Source organism: Eretmochelys imbricata, chromosome 11 (assembly GCF_965152235.1).
Source record: "Eretmochelys imbricata isolate rEreImb1 chromosome 11, rEreImb1.hap1, whole genome shotgun sequence".
Lineage (NCBI taxonomy): Eukaryota > Metazoa > Chordata > Testudines > Cheloniidae > Eretmochelys > Eretmochelys imbricata.
In genome coordinates this window covers 21,201,569-21,221,424 of record NC_135582.1, presented here as the reverse complement: position 1 = coordinate 21,221,424, position 19,856 = coordinate 21,201,569, and the positions used below count along the sequence as shown (strand labels likewise).

Below are 19,856 nucleotides of genomic sequence, written 5' to 3'. Positions count from 1 at the left end.
CAACCATGTTTCTCATAAGAGGAAAAAAACACTAGAAAATTGTGTATGTTATCCCCAATAAATGGAAATAAAACATTGCAGTGCTCCATGCCATCACAAATTTTGTGCCAATTTTTGCCACATTTTTTGTCCTTTTTGGGTCTCCTTATTCTTTTACTACTTTGAAATATATGAATTGCTATGGAAACAGTTACATCATTGGCATTGCAGAGTTCAGTGATATTCACATGTGCAAGTGAAGGCAATTTATATTTAATGGCTTGAATTTTATATCATACATTTTGAAATACAGGAGGTTGTAATAAATCTTTATATGTCCTACATAAGAAATAAAACACAATAGGTATCGTACATAATTATTTAGCAATTATAGAATTCTTTGTATTGTTTTTAAGCTATAAGTCCAAGAGCTAATTATCTTTACCCACCTAAGACATGGAAGAATTGGCCTGAAAAGCATAGCTTGCTGTGTTGCTACTAATCCCAGCATTCCTTAACTAATTGTTTAATCACAGAATCATAGAAATGTAGGACTGGACTGGATCTCAATAGGTGGTCTAGTCCAATCCCCTGCACTGAGGCAGGACTAAGTATTATCTAGACTATCCCTGATAGGTGTTTCTCTAACCTATTCTTAAAAAACCTTCAATGATGGAGATTCCACAATCTCCCTAGGTAATTTGTTCCAGTGCTTAACTACCCTTACAGTTAGGAAGTTTTTCCTAATGTCTTACTTATATCTCCCATGCTGCAATTTAAGTCCATTACTTCTTGTCCTGCCCTCAATGAATAAGGAGAATATTTTATCTCCTCCCCTTTATAATAACATTTTATGTACTTGAAGACTGTTTTCATGTCCCCTCTGTCTTCTCTTCTCTAGACCAAAGAAACCCAGGTTTTTCAATCTTTCCTTGTAGGTCATGGTTTCTAGACCTTTACTCATTCTTCTTGCTCTCCTCTGCGCTTTCCACAATTTGTCCACATCTTTCCCAAGTTGTGGTGCCCAAAACACAATACTCAAATTGAAGCTTTATCAGTCCTGAGTAGAGTGAAATAATTATTTCTTGTGTCTTGTTTATTTAGAAATAATTATTTAATAATTATTTAATAATTATTTCTTGTGTTTTGTTTAACACTCTTGCTAATACATCCCAGAATGATGTTCACTTTTTTTACTTCAGTATTACATAGTTGACTCATTTTAGGTTGGGATTCACTATAACCGCTAGATCCTTTTCTGCAGTACTCCTTCCTAACCAGTCATTTCCCAGTTTGTATTTATGCAACTGGTTTTTCCTTCCTAAGTCTAGTAATTTGCATTTGTCCTTATTGAATTTCATCATATATTTTTCAAACCATTTCTCACATTTGTCAAGGTAATTTTGAATTCTAATCCTGTCTTCCAAAATGCTTGTAACCCCTCCCAGTTTGGTATCATCTATAGCATTTATAAAAGTACTCTCTCTGCCATTATCCAAATAATTTATGAAGATATTGAATAGAACCAAACTCAGGACAGATCCGTGCGGAACTCCATGTACTTCCAGCTTGATTGTGAACAACTGATGATTATTCTCTGAGTACTGATTTTCGACCAGTTGGGCTTCTCTAGGCTATATTTCCCTAATTTACTTATGAATAAGAGAGTATCAAAAGCCTTAGTAAAGTTGATATATATCACACATACTGCTTCTCCCATCTGCAAGGCTTGTTACCTGTCAAAGAAGGATATTAGGTTGGTCTGACATGATTTATTCTTGACAAATACATATTGACTATTATTTATCTCTTCAGCCAGTTCCTTAAGTATTCTAGATGTATTTCTTCAGTTCCCGCTGACTTGAAGATATCAAATTTGTTCTTTCCCTATTTTAGGTTCAGATCCTGTTCCATTTACACTGCCATTCACTATGTTATTCATCCAATTATTGCCAATCCTTTTGGTGAAAACTGAAATAAAATAGGCACTGAACACTTCGGCTATTGCTGTGATTTCTGTTATTGTCTTTCCCTCCTCATTGAATAATGGGCCTATCCTTTCATTGGTCTTTGTCTTCTTCTCATTTATTTTCAAAATGTTTTCTTGCTACCTGCTATTTCCTAGCTAGTTTAATCTCATTTTGTGCCTTGACCTTTCTAATTTTGTCCCTACATGATTGTGTTGTATTTTTTATATTCATCCTACATAATTTGACCTAGTTTCCACTTTTGTATGACTCTTTTTTCAATTTCAGATCTTTAAAGTTCTCCTGGCTAAGCCAAGGTTGTCTCTTATCATAATTCCTATCTTTCCTACAGATTAGGATAGTTTTCACTTGTGCCTTTAATAATGTCTTTTTTAAAAAACTGCCAACCCTCCTGAACTCCTTTTTCCCTTAGATTTGCCTCCCACAGAATCTTACCTACCAATTCTCTGAGTTTTCAAAAGTCTGCCTTCTTGAAGTCTATTGTCTTTATTCTCCCATTTTCCTTAGAATCATGAACTGTGTCATCTCATGATCATTTTCATCCAAGTTGCGTTCCATCTTCAAATTCTCAATAAGTTCCTTCCTATTTCTCAGAATCAAAAATAGAACTGCCTCTCCCTTAATTGCTTTCTCCATCTGTAATAAAAAGTTGTCTCCAATGCATTCCAAGAACTTGTAGGATGATTTGTGCCATTCTTTATTATTTTCTCAACAGATGTCTGGGTAGTGAAGTTCGCAGTCACCATCAAGTCCTGGGCTTGGATGATATTGTTAGTTATTAAAAAAAGCCTCATACACGTCTTCTTCCTGGTTCAGTGGTCAATACTAGACCACTACCATGACATCACCCTTGGTTTTTTTATACCTTTTATCCTTACCCAGAGACTTTCAGCAGGTCTGCCGCCCACCTCTATCTTGACCTAAGTGCAAGTATATACATCTTTGATATACAAGGCAACAGCTCTTCCCTGTTTTCCCTGCCTGCTTGTTTCCTGAACAAGTTGTGTACTTCAATGCCAATCTTCCAGTGATGTGAATTATCCCACCAAGTCTCTGTGATGCCAGTTATACCTTTTTGTCTGTCCTTTGTCCTTGCTATGATTGCCTATATTTCCTGCAGATTCCAACCCTTCCCCCAGGTCGCCATGTTCTGGACTAACCCATGTGCGTTTGTCTCCTGCCCCCATTAACCTAGTTTAAAGCCCACCTCCTTGCCATCTGTCCTCTAATGATCTGTCAGTTCTCTGTTAGACTCCCAGGACAGTTAGAAACCAAATTCACCCTGTTCTGCATTTTATTAGTTATATACAAATAGTTGTAAACAGTCCATAAGTACTTTTAATAGATAGTCATAGTGTGGACTCAAAAGTCTTGGTTAGATGTTTGCAATTTTTCAGTTGTTTAATGAAATGTTTGATGATTTTGGCTCACCATGATCCTTGTCGAAGATGATAGATCCATATAGGAAAAAGGCATTTAAAACATGTTGCTTTTATGCCTCAGGGAAGAGCATTCAGCTAAAGACACTGATGCCTGCAAGGCGTTCAATTAAAAGCACCCAGAAGGACTGAAAGACTCAGCTCTTGAAACTGCTTCTGCAAGAGGCTCTGAAAACACATCTAGGAAATCCCATTAAAAAACATATAGTAAGAGAACACTAAACTTGTATTCCAAATTCAGGAATTGCTAAAGATAAAATTATACATGTGTAACAGTCATGTTCTCATAACTAAGGTGTTAATTTGGGGCCCTATTATGACTTCTTTAAGAAGCACTACACCCACTTTAAAGCACCACAAAAGGATTTTTCCTGCTCAAGGGAATCTTGGGTGCAATAGAGCTAGTGCAGAGAGTGTAGCCAAGGAAACGAGGCGTGGCCACCTACATCCTGCAATCCCTAGGTACTGGAATACTTTTTTGGGGCCACAGGAAGCCATCATAATGCTGGAGAACCAGGCCAGTGCATCTTTGAACCCATCATTTTTCCTGACCTGTGCCATGTGAATTAACACTGGACCCAAGAACTATTGTATGTACTTTATGTTATAGCTTCCCTTTAAAAAGCAAATTACAGTAGCCAGTGTTATTTTTTAAATGTGTTTTGCTTTTTTAATTACAAGCCTATATATATACCTGCCATTTTTGCTTTGTTTTCATTTTATAAAATATTTAATTTTGTATCTTTGTAAAACAGATATAATAAATAGACCTACAGTTGACATTACACAAATGTGTAACATGCTTCACAGAGAACAGCAGTCAGGTTTTCCATAAATATGAATGCATTGGAAGATAATCCCTAGCCAGTTTTACCCAACTAAACGGTTAAAGAAAGAAATAGCTTTTCACATTCATGAGCAAAGCTGTGTGAAAATCATCAGCATCATGAAACCCTTTTTGCAATTTGAAGGTTGCTTTGTAATTGGCCTTTCTTTAGAAGCCCTGTTGTTAGTGCATATTACTGCTGGAACCAAGCTGCCACCTACACAGTGCTAAACTGGCATTGCTAATAGACGTGTCTCCTCTCAGTTCCTCACTGCTACAATAACTTCAGACTGGAAGGAAGTAGGGCCATTCAAACTGCTAGTTATTTAATGGAAGACAGAGCTTTAATACATATTAAAATAAAGAAGAAAAAGCAAACGTGGGGCCCAAAAGAAGATGGGAATGAGCTAAAGAGAACGGTCAAAGAAGGAAGAATGAAACAAGTACTGAAAGAATAAAGGATGGGGAAAAATGATATCATGAAAGGTAAAAAGAAGCCAAAAGAAATTGTTTGTGAAGATAAAAAGAAGATGCAAATGGAAAACAATACATGCCACATGGATGTGTGGAACCTGTGTTTGTATCACACAGCATTGAATCCTACTTGTTTTTTAGCTGTTAAGAGGCTGCTGCTGGTGTGCAGATGGATAGATTGGTAATCACATTCAACTACAGTACAGTAATTTATGGACAAAAGCAGATTGTCTTCAGTTCAATCCCATTTTGTGTTTTATAAGTATAACGATGAGAGAGAATCAAATTTCTAGTAAGTAGGCGAACAAAAACTTTAATAAAATAGAATATTCACATATCTTGAGAACTATGTATATGTATTGCAGCTAATCTCTGTATTTATCTGTATTGAATGGTAATACCAGTACCAGAGGAATAGCTTGATAATCAGCAATTAGGTACAGAGAACGAGAGGTTGTACAGTTTACAGCTGCTAACACAATGAATTGAAAAAACTGAACAGGAGCTTAGCAGCTAGATCTATGACCACATGGGTTCTAGGTCTTATCTCAGAAAATGTAAAAGTTGTGTTTTGCTGCAGGTTTGTGACTTTCACCAGTTAGTTTTACAATGCACACAACAGTAGAAACCATTAAAAGGTCTACTTTTGTCAACTATTGCCACATACAGCTTCTATTCTAATAATAGGGGGAAAGTGTGGTAATCACAGATTACTGCTTGATAGCAGTTGGCAAATGCCAGCAGGAAGGATGTCTTTTTTAATTAAGGCACTGGAATGGGACTCAGGAGATGAGAATTCACTTCACACCTCTGCCAGAGATTTCCCGTGGGACCTTAGCCAAAGTTGCTTTTGTCATCCTGTGCCTCAGTTCCCCCTGTGTAAAATGGAAATATTGCTTTTCACTCACTATTTGTCTATTTAGATCAAGGACTTTCATGTACTAATGTATGTACCTAGCACAATAACTCCTTAACCTTGTGGTTAGTAGGTACTACTGTCGAACAAACAATCAGCAATAATAATGTTGAGTTTTTAAAGACAACCATGCTATGTCCATAGAATTGAGTTCAAACTCAGGCTGAGATTGAATAAAAATATGTTATTTACAGTTTTATGTAAAAATGTAAGCAAAATGTTAGTGTTTTTTCTTAAGCCCTGGAAATGGAATGTTTATTCAGACCTGAAGTATTGAGGATCAGTCCATTTATGAATTGCTTATTTGCTTACGTTTAATACCACTTAGAGGTTTTACAAGCAATGCCCACCTCCAAAAAGGCCTCAGAGGTGGGGGGAACTTTCGGCTAGTGTGGAAAGAAATTCTTTGGCCTCTTTTAAGGGATACAACCCTCCTCTCCTTGGGGACATTCAGCCTCATTGTCATCTGGAGAGGAGGGTGTTTAGGCTGATTGGTGGACCACAAAGCTATAGCAAAACCCATTGGCTCCCACACACTTAATGGGAGGGTTATAAGCCCTTCCCCCAGCTCTAGGAGCCATTCTGCACGAGAAGAAAAACTCCCACTCCACTCCCCCCTTGGGATTATAATAGGACTGGGTCTTCTGGGTCTTGCTGTAGGCATCATACTAATTACCTGTTGGGACTTGGAAGGAATTTTCCCTCTCTGCCAGATTGGCCTGGGTAGTGTGGATTTTTTCACCTTCTTTGCAGCAGCCTAAGGACCCAGTGGGTAGATTAGGCTGTACAATTCATTTTTATCACAACTTGGCATGTGCCCAGTGCAGGTAGTCATTCAGTAGGGTAGATCTGATACCCTTATAAACCAGAATCAGAAGTGGATTGGAAGACATACAACATACCTCTCCTTGGGAACATTTAGTCTCTTTGTTGTCTGGAGGAGGGAGGGTTAGGCTGATTGGTGGAACACAAGGCTGTAGCAACGCCTGTTGGCTCCCGCACACTTAATGGGAGTGTTTTATAAGCCCTTCCACCAGCTCTAGGAATCATTCTGCACAAGAAGAAAAGCTCCCACTCCATGTCCCCCTTGCAATTTGTGTCTCCTCTAAAAAAGGTGGGGAATGGAGTGGGGCTCCTTATGTCTACTACAGGAGACAACCCCATATTTCCCTCCCCATTAATCTGATATGACGGAAGGATGATGGGGTCCCAGCAAGAGTGCTGGGACCAGGTTAAAAGAATGGGGGGGGGGCTGATGGCAGCCCTCCACTAACTGGAGTGGATCATAGTAGGAAGAATGACCTGCATGGGAGGAGTTATTGTTGGATAGCTCCCAAATATATTAGTTAAGCAAGTTGCACCCAAGTTAAGCCACATTCCTGGTGTCTTGTTTTGCCTTCATATGGTGTCCAGGACAATGGCTTAAGGACACAGGTTTACAGCAATGCAAAGATACCCCATTAAGATCTGCAGTGATATTAATGGGAGATTACATAAATTATAATAATTGTTTATTCTGATGAACTAAATAGGCTGAAAATATTAGAATTTGTATAGAATAATGGTGACCTGTTCCACAAAAATCTGTTTAAAAAGTTACTGCCTCAAGCTAGAGAGTCTTAGTGAAATGTAATCAATCAGCAATTCTTTTACTTCTCATAAGATGAATGTTTTCATCTGTAGATAGTTCACATCTGCTTTCAACAATAATGATGTGGATAACAATTTTTTTCATTACAGCTGCACTAATGGAAAGATTGCCTCTAGCTGTCAGTTATGTGATGGCTACTGTTATAATGGTGGTGCATGTCAGCTGGACCCAGAGACAAATATACCTGTCTGTCTGTAAGTACTTTTGTGTGTATCATTAAAACATCTGTGTAGCAGTAAATAATAAAGTTTCTGTTCATCTGCATTTCTTATCTGTTCAGGTATTGATGATGTACCACTCACAATGGTATTTTACTTTTCTAGGTGTTATTTTTGACTGTCACTCTGTTCTACTGCAAGTTGTAGAATATTCTTTTTGTTCATCATTTGACATTGTTGATGATTTAGTGACTATTGTTTACTGCTCTTCAACAAGAAGATTTTACAATAGAATACTTAGAATACTTAAGGGTGAATGTGAGGACCTATTTGCTGGCAATTCACATATATAATAGTGTGGGATTAACCATCTATGATTGATATTTTGGTGCCTAATGATTTCTATCTCTTTTTAAGTGGTGTTTTTTCATTTTTTAACACAGTCTCCTCTTGACATAGTTTGACATGAAACAACATAGATTCTCAGGGATAACCAGTTTCACACACATTAACTCATGTGGTTTTGTAAAAACACATAGAAACTTCAGCATGTAACAAATGTTACTAACAATTCTTAGGAAACAAACATGGATTCTCTTTTTTAAGACCATCATGCTCTGGAATTGCCAGTACTAACTGTTAGGACATTTGACTTTAGTGCTTTGTGTCAAAACTCTGATTCCTGAAGCAAGGGGTTAATACAGGGTCCATTGTTACCAAAATGTTTTTGATTAGTGTTGATTACCCATACTTTCTGAGATATTATCAGATTGGACCTCCTGTGAAAAGGCTGAGCATATTTCGTGTGTGTGTGTGTTACCATCACTGTATGTAATGAGTTTAAAATTTGTTCAGCAAAAGGCAGAATATTTATTTAGCTGTATTTTACTGAAATTCTGCAGATGCTCTGTGGGGTTTAAAAGTCAGCGCTGTGACCAGAAAGTGAACCCTTGTGATTACTACTGTCAGAATGAGGGAATTTGCACTTTAACTGCGTTTAATGAACCGAGATGCAAGTAGGTTTAACCTTCCACTTAATGCTGCACATTGTGTGACATCATTTCAGGCCACAGTTCATTGATTCAAATCATGCACATTCACATACATTTCACAGCATATACTTAATCTAGGGGCTCATTTATGTAATACACACTTACCCGTTTAATAGTCGTACTGATGACTGTATTTAAACATAGACTGTTGGAGTGTCTGTTGCCATATTATTGGAAGAAGAAATAATGGTTAAAAATTATAAAAATACTACTTCAGCTTTTTGTTCCTGGATGTGGGATCTGAGGTATTTTAATGAATAATGCATCCACAGCATAAAGTTTTGACGTGAAGCAAACTGTGCACATTTTAACGTGATTTTGCATTTCCAGTATTTACAGAGTAATTAAACAAGAAGGTTATTTGGCTGCCATTTTAACAGTTAGACTTGTATTGGTAAACCTCTTTGTTAACTTAATCTGTAAATCAGGTTTAAAAAAGCAATTAGCACAAACTACGAAAAATTAGAAAAGCTCTGTTCTTAACACTTTTCATCCTTTATTGATTCAATTTATAATTTACCTTCATTTTTATGTTACCTTTCTCTCAAGCAATTTCAGACATACTTCTTGAAAATAAACTGTTAATTCTCATCAGGAAAGGAAACTTCCTCTGCCTTGTGCATATTGAAAATATATCCTGCCCGACATCCTCATTGATTCTAAATACTAGAATAAGATGCATAGAGCTTCAGAGAACTGATCTGATGCAAGGGTCAGAATTAGAATGATGAGCCAATGACATAGACTTCAATTTGATAAAATACAGAAAGTCCAACAGGTTTAATATATAGCCTCATCTAAATACATGTTGTATAAACACATGTTTTCAGCTATTAGTAACCACATACTATTGAGGTTCTGTTGGGAGGTAGTGGGGGTTTTATTTGGGGGGGAGGGAACAATTAAAGTGATTAGGATGAGGAATCATTCTTTCATTTTTGTTGGATTATATGCTTACAATTCCTTTTTTTTCCCCAATACTTCAAAGCAATGAAATGCTAGGTCTTGAGCTACAATAATTCTCTGGAAAAGCAGATTAGTGTTCTGATTAAGTCAACATAAAATGAAGGCAATCTTTATATGTCTCCATTAACTGTCAGTAATTGATTAAAAAATTCAGAGAATATGGGTTTGAAGTATGTATTAATTTATGGAGGACATGGTTGTCTTAATTCTGCATTTCTTATATTTTCACATAACACTGCATATCATTCTTGAGTCGTCAGAAAACTGCGGTTACATACTAAAAACAACCCACTACTATTGTTTTTTAAAATGTGCTGTCAATGCCTTTTCTCCTTTCTGTATAATAAACTGAAGCACATCAACTGATAGCTTAGAAATTGAAAACAATTTAAAATCTGTATTTTAATATATGAAATAGAAAGTTTAATAGCGAATTGACTATCAGTCATTAAATTTATCAACTGTTTCCCACAATTTAAAGAATGTGTTAATTATGTGATTTGTAAATAAGCATTTTGTCTCTAATGTACTTGATTGTTGCTACTTCTGTTTATGAAAGAATTTTTTTTAAGTGAGGGTTTTTTTAAGATTTTTTGTTCTGAAGCTTTACCTTTATTTACCCAAATCAAAGGTGACATTCTGGCTTCATTGAAGTCAATGGCAAAACTCCCAGTGTCCTCAGTGAGATCAGGTTTTCAGCCAAGGAGAAGTGAATTACTTAGAAACTTGTGGAGTAGCATAAATTGGGGTTTAATATGATACGTATTTCATGACATCTTACTCCCCACTTGGGGCAGATCCTCAGATGTGGTCCACCAGTACTCGTTGTTAAAATGGGAAGAAGAAACTAGAATGCCATTAAACCACCTTTGAACTCATCCAATCTTGGGGCCACTAGTGTAAGTTATAATAGATGCAAAGCTCCTCTAAAACCCAGCTGTCTACAATTCCAAGGAGCCATTCCAGCAGCAGGGCATGAGTGGACCACAGGGGCATAGAGACCTTCTTCCCTTTTTCCAGCAATGCAGTACATTGATTGTCAGCTGGTGGTTGGTATAGCAGTAGCTATGAGTTAAAGCCCTGCACCACCAGGGAGTCCCCTTAAGCAGGAAGAATGCTTCACAGCCCAGTTACACTGGGTTTTACATCCTCTTTGTATTCATAGAATCATAGAATCATAGAATATCAGGGTTGGAAGAGACCTCAGGAGGTCATCTACTCCAACCCCCTGCTCAAAGCAGGACCAATCCCCAATTAAATCATCCCAGCCAGGGCTTTGTCAAGCCTGACCTTAAAAACTTCTAAGGAAGGAGATTCTACCACCTCCCTAGGTAACGCATTCCAGTGTTTCACCACCCTCCTAGTGAAAATGTTTTTCCTAATCTCCAACCTAAACCTCCCCAACTGCAACTTGAGACCATTACTCCTTGACCTGTCCTCTTCTACCACTGAGAATAGTCTAGAACCATCCTCTCTGGAATCACCTCTCAGGTAGTTGAAAGCAGCTATCAAATCCTCCCTCATTCTTCTCTTCTGCAGACTAAACAATCCCAGTTCCCTCAGCCTCTCCTCATAAGTCATGTGTTCCAGACCCCTAATCATTTTTGTTGCCCTTCGCTGGACTCTCTCCAATTTATCCACATCCTTCTTGTAGTGTGGGGCCCAAAACTGGACACAGTACTCCAGATGAGGCCTCACCAATGTCGAATAGAGGGGGACGATCACGTCCCTCGATCTGCTCGCTATGCCCCTACTTATACATCCCAAAATGCCATTGGCCTTCTTGGCAACTAGGGCACACTGCTGACTCATATCCAGCTTCTCGTCCACTGTCCTATTGGTGGCCTGATGCAAATCAGTCACAGCAGGGTTCCAAATCTAGTGTCTTGTGTATCTTTTTAGTTTTCTTTACTTTTGGACTTTGCTGGGTCCGGAAATAAAAATACCATAATTCTATAAATAAGATGGTTTCTACAATATTTTTTACTAACCATGAACCAAGAGAGCCTGATCTCTCAAGACTTTGTGGCCAATTAAGATTGAGAGACCAAACTAAACATCTAAAGTGTGAATGTCCATCTGTCACTACCACATATATATTTACAAAAAATAATGTTTTACTAGCAAATAAGATGACTAAGTATCTACAGTTCTTCAGCAATCTTATACATTAATTATAGCATAAGATAATTCATAACAGAATACAAACATATTTTTGCATCATGAAAAGAGGTTTTTTCCCCTTATTATTATAGGGTAGTCTATTGACATCCTATCACTAACCTTTATGAAAAGCTGTCAGCCTGCAATTCACTATAGATACTCACGGCAGGAATTCAGCTTGAACATCAAGAAAAATTCAAAATATATTTGAAAAAGACTGTCTCCTCATCTCCACCCTAACCTACTATTAACAGGCTGTGCTTGCTATAGTTAGCCGGGACAATCCAGATTTGTCATGCAGACTCTGTGGTTACATTTCTTCCACCATGCACCAGATCTTCTATCTCCGTGGTTCACCTTTTATCTATATAACCCAACTCTAAAGCTATATTTGGGGCACTAGCAGCTCCATTCCACCAGCAACCATTTTTCTGTCTTATGCTTCTTGCTACTATGGAGTGTTAGTGGGGTATCCCTACCCCATGCCTCCCAACATTTCCAGGGGCTAAATTGGGACACAGCACCACTCAGATTTGGGCTGTCTGCCTCTCCATAAATGGAGATGAAGGGCAAATGGACCAAATTTGATTGGCATTGCAGCATAGCACACAGGGTCACAACGCCAATCAAATTTGGTCCGTCTGCCCTCCATCTCCATCTATGAAGGGTCATATGGGCCAAATCTGAGAGGTGCTACAATGCCGTGTACCAGCTCCTTCAGGGTTTGGGAGCTGTTACAACTGGGGAGCCCAGGGCAATTGGGAAGTCTTTGCTATCCCCTTTAGAAGGGGATATTATATCTTTGCTATTTTAGATATGGCAAAGCAGGCGAAGAATCTAGAGCTTGAATCTAAAAAGTCCATTTGTGGGGACACCCAATTGGTGTCTAGAAGTTTTCCACAGCTGTACCCAACCTATGAGCACTCATTCGTTCAGAAATAGCAAAGAGCTCAGCTGGAACATTAGGATCTTCTCCCCAAACCTGATCCGGAGAGGCTGCGTCAAACTGGCTGGCAGGCACCAAACTACGCCAACAGGAAATGGCCCTCTCTGGAAAATTCCCTGAAAGGTAAAGCCTTATTGCTATCTCAAGGGGAAATTAGCGGGTGCCTCTCCAGGTCTACTTGTCCCTAGGCAGAGCTGCCACTATCTTATCCAGTTACTCTTTCCTCAGAGACTAAAGGTTTCTCTCCTATACCAACCTTCTCTTTTGCCCCCTTCTCAGCTATGTCTATGAAAAGGTCTTATTCCTTACCAGAGGTATGGAACCCCCCCGAATACCACCCCGTAAATAAAAAAAAATCCCAAAAGGGGGGGAATCAATACTGAAACATAAGAAAATGTTCTAAGAGACACCAGAGATCTTTTCCTTCTCTCCCTAGCTCTGACTACACCCCACACAAACAGGGAGCTTTCTGAATCTGACTATGAAGAGGAAGAACTGAAGAATATGGATATACTTTTTCAACCAGAGAAAGTGAAGGAACAATCTCAACCCAAAGGAAACTGCTCCTCTCAAACAAAATCAGACTTCATCATACTTCCTCCATTCATTCTCTGAAGATGTCTGTCATTAGCGAAGAGAGAAAACTAAGGGCAAAAGGACAACAAAGCTAAAAGGACATGAAGAAATCATATAAAATCCAGGAATCAGATATTCCATATTATCCCTTCCAAAATTTGTCACCACAGGATGAAAGATATGGCAATCCTCTAAGAGGACTTCTTCCAGAAGGACCCCACCAAGAGGAAGATAAAAAAAGCACAATTTGGAAGAGTCAAGCATTCTGAGCCTCCTCACTGCATCATTTTTATTATTATTCATTATTAATAGTTTATTTACTTATATTATGGCATCAGTTAGAGGCCTCAAGGTACATTTTACCAGGTACTTGTACAAATTTACAGTAAAGACTATCCCTACCCCCAGAGATGACAATGTAAATAAGTAAGATGGTAAAAATGATGAATGATTCCAGTACAGAAATAATAACTTGCCAGCATCATGTTAGGCCTACTTTTTTCTTTCTTTTGTTTAGTTGACATTTCATTTATTTTTTTAATATATTATTGGGGTTCTATTTTTTTAAAATTGTATTTACACTAAATGTCTTATCAGGAAGAGGTGGCAGTATTACAGGGCAGGGAAAGGGAAATATGTGGGATGGAAGGTCAGACTGGAGAGAGGAAAGGAGGAGAGTAGCATGGAGGGCAGTTGGAATGAGACTGGAATGAGGAGACTGTAAAGGAATGGTTGGAAGCAGCTAGAGCTAATCAGTAGAAGAGAAAGTAGAAACTGTAGAAAGCAGTCTGAGATTACAATGGACATAGACATTATCAGTGTTCTGTGGTGTCTGCTGGGGCTGCTTCTTGATTTTCTCTGGACCCAGAGCTGACGGTCCTGGGGTTGTCATGAGCGTGCTCTTAACAGAGATTCTTTCTTCATGAAGCCAACATGGCTAAAGAGAGAAGGAAGTTGTGTTTGTGGGTTCCTTCACAGTTCAGGGTCTGGACCAAAGAAGGGGGCATAGTCCTAGCTATTTCTCATCTCTTCCACTCCAGTGCTGCTGTACCTGCTTAGTCTGTTTTTTTGTCTTTGTCCCTAGTGGATTGAGTTTCTCATGCCCATGCTGGCTCTGCCCTGGAGTTTCTTTCTTTCCAAACCCACATAGCAAGGATGAGACACTGGGCATGAAGCCCAGTGCCCCGGACACCAAGGGCACGTAAAGTCAGATTTTAAAGCCAGAAGAGACCATTGTGATCATCTACTGGACTCCTCTGTAACACAAGCCATCTGACCTCCCTGAATTAATTACTCACAAGTGCACCTATCTGAGAAAAAACTCTGAGAGAACAGAAAACTTGGCCCATCACTGGTCAAATGTTCTTTCTATCTCTACCCCACTCTATCACTTACTTGTGCTAGGTTTTTGCATAGGAGGGGATAAGGACAATGGGATTCCATAAAGAGTAACCAAGATGCTTATTTTGCCCCAAGCCATCCATTATTTCAGTATAAGTTAAACAATTAACAGAATTCTATTACCAGTTTAAAGATAGTTATCAGCCACAAAAAATCCACCATCCCAATGCTTCTGTATTTCTTGAAAAAATGGCCCTGAACAACATCATCTCAGCCTTGAATAGTGCTATCAAAGTGGAATTCTCCAGGTATCCAGATTCCTAAGAGCAGCCACTTCTCTAAGCTGGCAGTTAGATCCATTTTCCTGTCACAGGATCGATTCCATCATGGAATAAAGTCTCACATTTCATCCCTTTTAACCAATCAAAACACTGTTCTTAATAGCCAACACATCACCCACAACAGTCTCTGAGATGACTCCTCTAAGGATACAGAAACCTTACTGTATCTTCCATGATGACAAGGTCATACATACTCCAGAATCCTTTCTAAGAAATGTAAACACACAAGTATACATTTCTTAAGCAAGAATTCTACGTTCCCTTTGGTCAAAAAGTACACCATCAGATGGAAAGGCTATGACTCAAACCTGGGTGAGTAATAAAAATATATCTCAAATGCACTGACTCCTTTAGAAAACAAGCAGCACTTTTTTCTCTTTTTAGCCTAAATATTGTGGGAAAATAATATCCAAATTGTTCCGTTTAATATTAAAGTGCTGAATAAGAAAGCTTATTTAGCATAAAGTAGACCAGTTCATGAAGGGATCAAGGGCTATTATACAAAGTCCATGGTGTCACCATGAGACAAATGGACATAAGCAACCACAGAAGAAGGAATCTGCAAGGCTGTTACCTGATTCTCCATCAACACAACAAGATAGCCATGTACTTTTCTGAAGATGCGTATTTTGGCACAATGTGGAACCTGAATTCCTAACAATTAGTTTTAGGAATAAAGGGAACACTCTTGTTTTATTTTCTCCCTTCTTCTTATTCATCCTTATGGCTCACTATGTCCCACCAATAACTGACTGGGAGACAAGAAGTCCAGAAGCAGAATGGTAAATTTAACTAATGATGTCTAGTGTGGCAATGACCTTCTGCAATCAGACCTCTCCTGCAATCGGACCCACTGTGGATGTATTGTTAGGAATATGACCTGTGCAGTCTTAAGAGCATTCTATTTTTAGACCGTTATTGTCAAGTTTTTAACATTAAAATGTATGAATCAAGTTGTTTCGCACAATTAAGTGTATCTACAGCTTTGGTAGCACTCATTTGGTGGGTGATGCAAGCAGCACAGGTAAGCTTGGAACCTGAAAGACATGTCTGGACTGCTTCCAGGAACTGCAGCAAGAGTCATAATTTGCTCATAGCAGACTGAAGGGGAGGTCAGTTTCAGAAAGAAAATAATCAAGTAACAAATTTTCCATTTATTTTGATCACATGCCCACCCATCTTTTCCATCATTTTCTCTCTTATTTTATGTTTGACTTACTTACTTTACTTGATTTTCATCTCTTCCCTCATCATTAATTCATTATATGTATACTCCTTCCCAAATACATGCTTATTATTATAATTCTCAATTAGTATTATTTATTATTTCCATTGATGTACCACATGGGGACACAAGATGAGATTGGCACCTCACTGTAATAACAATTATAGAAACACACAATAAAGGATATACCCTGCTCTAAAGAACTTAAAATCTAAACTGAGGCAAGAAGTAACAATAGGCCAATCCAAATCCTGTTGAAGTCAATGGGAGTCTTTCCACTTATTACAGTGGGCTCTGAACCGACCCCCAGGTGATTGTGACACACAAGTATAAGGATAACAAAAATCAGATCATATGGTTACATTGGTTAGTTATTGCAGAGCTTTAAGGTTCTTGACTGTTACAAGTGACGATTTTTGCGTATTTAATTTTAAATAATAAAATCATCCTTACACTAATGATGTATAACCCAGCCATCATTTGTGGATTGATTTCTGGTAGGGGGTCACATCAGAGGTGGGGTCTTGAGAACAGATTTGAAGGAGAGAGTATTGGCCTTGATTAATTAAAGGGGCATTCCATGCACAAAGACAGCTTGAAGATGAGCGTGGGAGAAGCTGACAGGGAAATGGTGTGGGAAATGGTGCTTGTGCCATTGCTGAAACAGAGAAAAGGGGAGGGAGTGACAAAATAAGAGATAATAGTGGACAAGTAGGGACAGGCAAAGTTGTGAAATGCCTTAAAAGTGAGGACAAGAAGCTTTAACTTTGATTGACTGAAACAAGGGAAATGAATGGAGTGCTTCAAAGAGGAAATTGATGCAGTCAGAGCAATGAACAAAGATGACCTTCAGAGCTGCATTTTCATTTGATTAGAAGTGGACAATGTGTCTGTTAGGGATACCAAAAAGGAAGAAATTGCAATAATCAAGCTTATATTCCTTACAATACTATACCTCTCCTGTTATCTCTGTTCTGTTATACAGCTTTTTAAGTGTGAACACTCAATCACAGCAAATCTCTCTATGTAAACAGACTGTATGTGCAGAAGAGGGTTTCAGAACTATGGCAGAAATCCTGTCAAAGAGGGCATTTTTAAAAATCATGGGCCTGTTTTACAACTAGCAATAGTATGCGCTAAAGGCACTTGGCCTGGCACACTGATTGCATTTTCTGAAATCTATGTTGAATCGAGTGAGAGCTACCAATATAGCATAGAGAGGACTGAATGAAACTAAAAGGCAATTCTAGACTATGGTAGGCCAATAAAGTGACAGAGAAGAACAGATTTGTTAAATATTTTAACTATGGATCTGTCATAAAAATAAGGGGAAGGGTAAACCCCTTTGAAATTCCTCCTGGCCAGGGGAAAGCTCCTCTCACCTGTAAAGGGTTAAGAAGCTAAAGGTAACCTCGCTGGCACCTGACCGAAATGACCAATGAGGAGACAAGATACTTTCAAAAGCTGGGAGGAGGGAGAGAAACAAAGGGTCTGTGTCTGTCTGTATGCTGTGCTTGGCCAGGGATAGACCAGGAATGGAGCCTTAGAACTTTTAGTAAGTAATCTAGCTAGGTATGTGTTAGATTATGATTTCTTTAAATGGCTGAGAAAAGAATTGTGCTGAATAGAATAACTATTTCTGTCTGTGTATCTTTTTTGTAACTTAAGGTTTTGCCTAGAGGGGTTCTCTATGTTTTTGAATCTAATTACCCTGTAAGATATCTACCATCCTGATTTTACAGGGGGGATTTCTTCATTTCTATTTACTTCTATTTTCTATTAAAAGTCTTCTTGTAAAAAACTGAATGTCTTTTCATTGTTCTCAGATCCAAGGGTTTGGGTCTGTGGTCACCTATGCAAATTGGTGAGGCTTTTTATCCAACATTTCCCAGGAAAGGGGGGGGTGCAAGTGTTGGGAGGATTGTTCATTGTTCTTAAGATCCAAGGGTCTGGGTCTGTAGTCACCTAGGCAAATTGGTGAGGCTTTTTACCAAACCTTGTCCAGGAAGTGGGGTGCAGGGTTTTGGGAAGTATTTTGGGGGGAAAGACGCGTCCAAACAGCTCTTCCCCAGTAACCAGTATCAGTTTGGTGGTGGTAGCGGCCATTCCAAGGACCACGGGTGGAATACTTTGTACCTTGGGGAAGTTTTGACCTAAGCTGGTAAAGATAAGCTTAGGAGGTTTTTCATGCAGGTCCCCACATCTGTACCCTAGAGTTCAGAGTGGGGGAGGAACCTTGACAGGATCCATGAAGAGAGCTTCCATAATTTCTTTATCTCTGAAGTTGCCATTCTTATCTCTGAAGGTGCTGTTTTTGGTTGTCTGCAAACTGCAGGCACAATCCATTTAAAGAACCCTATACTTAGTTTCTTATCAGATAATGTGGTCCTTCCTAAAGTAGCTTCAGCATTTCATGTTAACTAGCACATCTCACTTCCATCATTTAGTCCTATATCCTCACATTCTAAAGATGTCAAACTATCCTCATTAGATATTAGAAGAGCAATGAAATATTACCGAGCCTGGACTGGAATAATTAGAATATTAAAGACATTACTTATCCTATCCAATGTCAAAAAAAAAATCAAAAATATCCAAAGTTAAAATATCCTAGTCTGTGAGAGCAGCTATCACTCAAACATATACAAGGGCAGATAAAACACCTCCAAGCCACCCTTCAATCCACTCTTTCACTAAATGCTACAAGGTGGATATAGAATGGGGCCTTTAAATGTATAGTCCTGCAGTCAGCTATGATCCCTTAATATCTACCCATGATATTTTTATATATTTAATTCCTTTCTAATTTTCTGCTTGCTACTCACCAGCATTTTCAAGTGTTTTCCAGACAGATTCTCTTCCTTCATATAAAAGATTTGCCAGTCGGCATACATAGTGTTTGTTATCTAATACTTCTAATTGTTATTAAAGTTGTGTTGCATCTTTGGAAGCGTATCTGTGAGTAAATATAGCTCCCTCAATCTATATAAGGAGAACCTTGTTCCAGGAGTTTCTATCAGAGCTTCCTCTGTGACCATCATCAAACACGCAGACTGACTAAGATTGATGGTGTTGCACCAGACATTGGGTAGTGAAGTTCCCAGATCTGGCTCAGTCCTGAGAATCCATGAGTTTCAGGTGGTCCACAAGCAGTGTCAAGTAGGATCAAGGTATGCATGCCTTCACGGGTTGACGGAGAGCAAGGTTAGCTGGGGTGTTTTTGTCCATCCTCGTAACCTGGCCAAAGAGCATACATTGCCATTTTTTAATATAATGAGTGATTGAAGGAAGGCAATGTCTTTGAGAGATTGTGACATTTTTTCACAAAATCAAACCACTTTATGCTCAGAATTTGGTACAGACCACGCATATTTTGTGCTGACACCATGCAGAACGTCCGCTTTGCTGAATCCTGATGCCTCTGAACTCTGCTTGCCTGATGCCTATGCTTTTAAGAAAAGTTGATGCATACTGATGCTTACTGGTTCAATACGTCCATTCCATAACTTTGGGATGGCTTTTTGTACTTCCTCAGGTGATGGAGGATCAGTGTTCACCCCTGGATTTGCTGCTATGTGGTTTTCTAGGTCACAGAGCTCTAGACAGTCGTCAGCTGGTCCACAGTTCAACACATTTTCATAATGTGTTTTCCATTTGTCCAGGATCTCATCATCATTTAGCAGGGAGAGCCATCTGGTTTCATGACAAGGATCTTAGAAGGCTGTTTATGGCTACCATCCATGCTAGTGATGGTTTTGTAGGCAGGATGCAGTTTGATGTTCTTTGGGCTGTCGTCTGCTTTGTCAGCCAAGGAA

General features: G+C 38.7%; 1 protein-coding gene across 1 annotated transcript in view; it reads left to right on the top strand.

Annotated features, from left to right (window-relative positions):
* LRP1B (LDL receptor related protein 1B) overlaps nt 1-19,856 on the top strand; it is a 1,054,628-nt gene that overhangs the window by 1,018,113 nt on the left and 16,659 nt on the right. The window contains exon 86 of the mRNA XM_077830376.1: nt 7,363-7,467. Within this exon, the coding sequence (XP_077686502.1) occupies nt 7,363-7,467 (105 nt within the window). The remainder of the gene's footprint in view (nt 1-7,362; nt 7,468-19,856) is intronic.